At 32.4% G+C, this 6,141-nt stretch overlaps 1 protein-coding gene across 1 annotated transcript in view; it reads left to right on the forward strand.

The window, feature by feature from the left end:
* The first annotated feature begins 2,760 nt into the window (after positions 1-2,760).
* LOC111367592 (protein PGR-like) overlaps positions 2,761-6,141 on the forward strand; it is a 7,608-nt gene continuing 4,227 nt past the window's right edge. Inside the window, exons 1-4 of the mRNA XM_022988546.1 lie at positions 2,761-3,057; positions 4,020-4,285; positions 4,404-4,517; positions 5,323-5,545. Of these exons, the coding sequence (XP_022844314.1) occupies positions 4,140-4,285; positions 4,404-4,517; positions 5,323-5,545 (483 nt within the window). The 5' untranslated portion in view covers positions 2,761-3,057; positions 4,020-4,139. The remainder of the gene's footprint in view (positions 3,058-4,019; positions 4,286-4,403; positions 4,518-5,322; positions 5,546-6,141) is intronic.

A 6,141-nucleotide genomic window follows, 5' to 3' on the forward strand; every position in this document is an offset into this window, starting at 1 on the left:
CTTTATTTTTTAACTACATATCTTCTATCAATACACTATTCAAAAATGCATTCTTAGAAATATAATGTGGCCCAAACAAGGGCTATAACCATTTTTCTCTACTTAATTTTGAAATTGTATAAATATAAAATGAGAGTAAATTAGGAAAGTTTTTGGCAAAAATTTCCTTGACAATAACGTTAAGAGCATGTTTGGAGCAACTTTTCCACACAAAGAAAAGCAATTTTTTTTATCACCTTGGACCTACTTGTGAGATTATTGGTCAACAATAATGACTACAAATGGGTTTTAACTTTAAGGATCCAAAAAGCAATTTTTTGGCCTAAAAATTTCCTCCAAACAGGGGCTAAATATGATTTCTTAATTCGTGTGAATACCGAAACCAACCTATATAAATAGAACGCATGGAGTATTAAAATGTTGTTCGATCCTATTTAAATAGTTTGGCTTAAACTGTCAGACTCATTTTAGCTCATGTTTGACAACAATTATTTGAAAACTTTTTTATCTATATACTCATTTTCATCGAATATTCATATAATAAAATATTCTACACGTAAATTAAATTTTTTTCTACATTTTAACCATATATTCTCTTAAAAATTATAGTTAAAAATATTATTTTGGCCACCTAATGACCATCAAATAGGAGCAAAAAAGAAAAAAAGAATGTCCATCAGCCATATAGCCCCTAGTTGACATCATTTACTTCACTTTATTTCTCATATTTATTTTTAACCTCATATTCACAAAATATAATATTTTATACGTAAATCCAAAAATTTTCCCTACTTTTCAATCACACATTCTCAAAAAAATACTATTAAAAACAATATTTTTAAAATTTTAAGAATGTCAAACAAGGGTAGGGGCCGAGGTAGTGGGGGTTTGCGATGGGCTATAGCGTAGTCCTACCCCCACGCCATATGGAAAACTAAGAATAAATTGTGTAGTTTCAACCTAAATATAGTGGTGGCATTGGGTCAAGCTAAACCCATGAGCTCGGCTCATCAGCTCAAGCTCATTCAAACACGAGTTGCATGAGTTGAGCCGAGTTAGCCCACGAGCTCAATTTTTTTTTTTTTTTTTTAAATTTTATAGAGTTTTTTGTTCACATTTTTTACAAGCTCGTGGGCTTGTGAACTTTAGGTTCGTGGGCACATCTTATGAGCCGTTTGCTAGCTCGACGAGCCAAGTCTTGTTCAGCTTGAGCTTATCCCGAAATGAGCTCGAGTCGTTCATGGGCCGAGTTTTGACGAGTTGAGTCATGGAACTACTCGATCCTTTTACCACCCCTAACCAAATATTTGTATTAGTCCAACTCTAATTTGAATTATAACTCAAGCTCAAATTTACAATTACTAAATTCTATTTCACATTATCTAATTTTCAAATTAGACATTTTATTTAATGTATGTTTGACTAAATTTACTTATAATAATCAAGAGAATTTGATAATAGATAATTTGTATTGATTAGATTTCAAAATTAATTATTTTAATAATTAGAGACACTAAGCCTTGTTTGGTAGATATTAAAATTTGAATTTTTAATTTAAGTCAAATTCAACAATTAATTTTAATCTCATATCATATGAAACCCACAAATTTTCAACCACACATTTCATCAAGTTTTATCAAAATTTATTAAAAAATGATTTTATTCCCCATCAAACAAGGGCTACATATTTTGCTAAATTTAAAAGTAATTAATTTTTTTTATTTCTATATATTTTTTCATATATTATTTATTCATACTTAGAAGAAAAAATTACTTATTTTGACCATGAAATAGATGTTATGATCAAAATAAATTACTTGCTTTAAATTTGATTTTGTCAGTAAAAAGAGTATTTTTTACTCTTTTTATTCTTGAAACTGAGCCAATCGATGTATTATTGACTGAATGTTTAGACAAAAACTTTCAGTTGTTTGAAAATATTGATCGTCAAAGTTATTTAGAACATCATTCATTAAATAATTTCTCAGTTTTAATTGGTAGATATGGATTCAGTCAATTTATATTTTTTAATGTGAGTGTCCATTTTCTATTGGTAAGAAAAGATAAAAAAATTTAGTTGGACATCTTAAAATGAGACATCTAGACTTCTTTCATTTCATTAAGTGTCGTATACTCTGTCGTAAAATGTCATGAGTTTAGTTTTTTGTGGTGCGAGTTTATTTGATAGTATATTCTAATATCATTTTTTGACTCCGTCCTAAACAAGACCATACTAAGGTTGTCAAGCGACAACGTTCTGATAAAGGCTGTCGCTTGACCGCCCGATTTTAAGTCTATCACATCTGTTTGCCGTCAAAAGAAGGAGGCCGATGAACGTACAATGGGAATTATTTCTTAAAAGTTTTTGTGAATTGATTTGGGCTGTCGGTTCAATTTGGTTGCAATTTCAAAGAAATTTTTTACTAGCGGTCTTGGATAGGCCTGAAAATCGTTGTGGGTCCGAGTTTTTAATTCTATCGGGCCATAACATTTATTTATCAAGAGTCGGGTCGGTTCGAACTGATTCGTCCATTTTGATACTCCTAGGATTGTTACTTTTACAAAAATATTGAAACATTATATTCTTCTCGATTATCAAACGAAATAATAAATTACATTCAAGCAAACATATGTCTATCAATTGTTATGTTTAGTGTAACCTTTACCGCTATATTATATAATTCAAAATTAAGAAAAAATTGACATTTTTCTTGGAAAACTGAAACATAAAATTGAATAAATCTGTCCATCTAAATGCTGAAATGCACGGAAGATGTTCGAAATGTCTTTACTCTCACGTGGAAGACTTCACGAATCCGTACCAAAATAGCTCTAATTTCTTACTTTAAGTTGCAAGATTATAATAATACCGGAACAAATCAAAAATTAATTTGAATAAATAAGTGAAGAATTTCTTACACGATTATAGCATTTCGCTACCTAACAAGAATACGGTCAAATTAGTCGATCTATTTCTTTTCTTTTGCATAGTGATTGATCAAATTATAAACCTCCGCAGGCACCTCCTCCAGCCACCATCTCCATCACGCCACCAGGGTAACTGTTTTACCTTTTTCTTTTTTATTTTTAATTCTTTGTATAAATTATAATGGTTTGGTTTATGAATTGGGATTTCATGTCTGTTCAGATTTGATGTTTAGGACGAAATTTAAGTTCAAATAAGTAAATTGATAGAGTAGTTGTAAATTAAAGATTCCGGGCTTTGAAATTTGATGATCACTTCTTGATTTACTGGGTATTTTTGTGTTTGTTCTATCATTTATTTTAATATTACGTTTTTGCTTATGGATGCATAGGTATTAAGAGGGATTAGGGTGGTTTCCTTGGGGAGGTTGAATTAAATTTCTTGTTTGTGGAACGAGCAGTAATATTTTTACTAAGGTTGCAATCATATGATGCTCATTATAAAAGATTGAAATTTGCCTTGTGTGATGAGCCTAGCCGAAAAGATGTGTCTGCGAATATGTGGGAGTGGATTCCATCCAATTTCGCATCAAAAGGTTGGAAGAAGGTGTTAATATTGCTTGAAAACCTTTAAGCTATAGAAAAAGCAAGAAAACTTATTAGTTTAAATTACGTTCTCAAAAGCCACTCCATGTACTGGCCAAATTCTTTTTTCCATCAAACGTCAAACCGTGCATGATTTTCCTGTGGTGCCATGGCAACAGGCAAGACTTGAAATCATGACCCTACTGTTTGATTGGGTTCCTCGTTTAAAAGCCGAAGCTGACAGAGAGTGGCCTGACGTATTTACTTAGATTATGAATTCAAGAGGAGGTTCTCTTCATTTTCATAGCATAAAGTGACATATAATCATGTAGAGAGCCCCGCCTGAGAGACCATATTCTATGCCTGTTTAACAGTCTGATGTGGTTGCATGCTACCTACTTCCTGAAATGTCACATTGACTGAGAAAGTGAAAGAGTTATCAGAAAAGGAATATGAATATGAATGCTTTGATCTACCTGGATTAAGAACAAAATAAATTTTATTTGCAGCTGCTTGATAGTTGAAGGAACGATGCATCTATAGAAAGGCGACCTCACAATTTCAGAATTACTGCCTTTGGATCCAACCCCTTTAACACCAGACTACAAGCAACATAAAAAAAGACAAATATGGAGGCAAACTTGGTCCAACTGGTGGTTGCAGCACTAATTTCAGCTATAATTGCTGCCAGAGCTTATAAAAAGAAGTCTCTTAACTTCTCTGGGGCTATTCTTGGTTTCACTGTCATGACCATTCATATTGCTGTCAATTACAGGTTCCTTTTCCCCCTATGTCTATCACAAATGCATTTGAATGAATTATGAGTCTCTTTTTCCCTACAAATGCAAAGGTTATATTATCTCCTTAAGTTGCTTTTCCGGAATGAATTATAGGTTTGGAGTTGTGTTGCTCGTTTTCTTTTTCACTTCCTCTAAGTTCACAAAATTTGGAGAGGATAAAAAGCGAAAAGTTGATGCAGATTTCAAGGAGGGTGGTCAACGCAATTGGTAAAACTCCAACTCTCCCTCCCTCTTTCCATCTCAAATTTCCAGGTGGATATTATAATTTAAACTTAATTTTACTCGAGTATTGACACATGTGCGTGTCTTTTCCATATTTTTTGTATGTTGTGTGGTATCGTGGAAGATTAAAACGTGAGTTTGTTGTAAGAATAATAAATGTTTTTGTACTACAAGGAGACGATTGAATTACTATATCAAAAATAAAAATAAATAAATAAATAAATAATAATAAATAAATTGGATGTTCTAATTTTCAAATAAGCACCTCCTCCTTCCCCTTCACCCAACCAAAGAAAGACAGGAAAAAAGTTGAATTACTTGGATTTTCTCGAAATATATGAGAACATTTTTCATTAATTGTTTTACACCATCCACAGAGTTACTGTGCACGTTATATTTGAAAATTTTCAGGCCTAATCCTAAATTTCAAATCAACCCACAAGTATAGTTTTGATCACAGAATCAGTACCATAAACTGAAAGAAGCCTCAGTCCAACCAATTGATGTCAGTTGTATGAATGCTGTCACCATATAAGCGCTATGTTCAGACATGTTCTGATGTTTCAAACATTATTGTCTAAGAAGTTTTGGCCCACGTGAAATATCCTGAATATTTTTCTATATTTCGCACGCGAGTAATAGATTTGAATATATCTCATTCCTTTTTTCTCCAATTGCATGTGATGGTCATGATGCATCTGCAATTGATTTCATCTAGAATGTAAACTGACTGAGGAGCGCTAGCTAATTTTACGTTATTTCACTGGATTTTATTATTTCTTCTTTACAGGATACAAGTTCTATTTAATAGTGGCATTGCAACCATTTTAGTCTTGATTGCTTGGAAGTTAGCAGGATCAAAAGATAATTGCCTAAATTCAAAAGAATCAAGTCTTATGACTGCTCTAATGGGTGGTATTATTGGGCATTATTGCTGCTGCAATGGAGACACCTGGTCATCGGAGCTTGGAATTCTTAGTGAAGAGCAACCTCGATTGATCACAACCTTCAAGGTTATAAACCACGTCTTTAATATTGGCTTATATTCACATTCCTCCTGTTTCTTTCCTGAGCTACATTTATTTCCGGTGATTGCTGCTGCTGTTGTTTAGCATTATCTGCCCTCAGTTCTTTACTTACTACTGAATTGAAAAGCAAATGATAATATAACTTTATTAGTCACTCTGCCCAGAAATTTTATTTTAACTGAAGTTTCGCCACCTACAATTGTGACACAGAATAAGAAAGCTTATGTTGTTTGATGAAGTTATACAATATGAAACCTTGTATGCTTCAGGCGCATCTTGAAAACAGCTCTTAACAATATCAAATAAACTATCCAAACCTCATAAAATTTCCGTCTTTTATAATTACCAATGAGTTTACATCGTTTGCTGATACTGAAAGCTTGAGAATTGTATGAAATTTCTGCTCCATGGATCATAATTTGAGATTATAAAACACTAAGATGCCTCAGGTTCAAGTCCCACGTTTGTGTGGGTTGTTTGTTTTTATTTCTTTTCTTACAATTTGATGTGGCTATTATTAATTGTCCACTACATCATGAATTTATACGTGTGAGAGTAATTTGTAAATCTTTTTTTTTTTT

Source organism: Olea europaea, chromosome 18, assembly GCF_002742605.1.
Source record: "Olea europaea var. sylvestris chromosome 18, O_europaea_v1, whole genome shotgun sequence".
NCBI classification, from domain to species: domain Eukaryota; kingdom Viridiplantae; phylum Streptophyta; class Magnoliopsida; order Lamiales; family Oleaceae; genus Olea; species Olea europaea.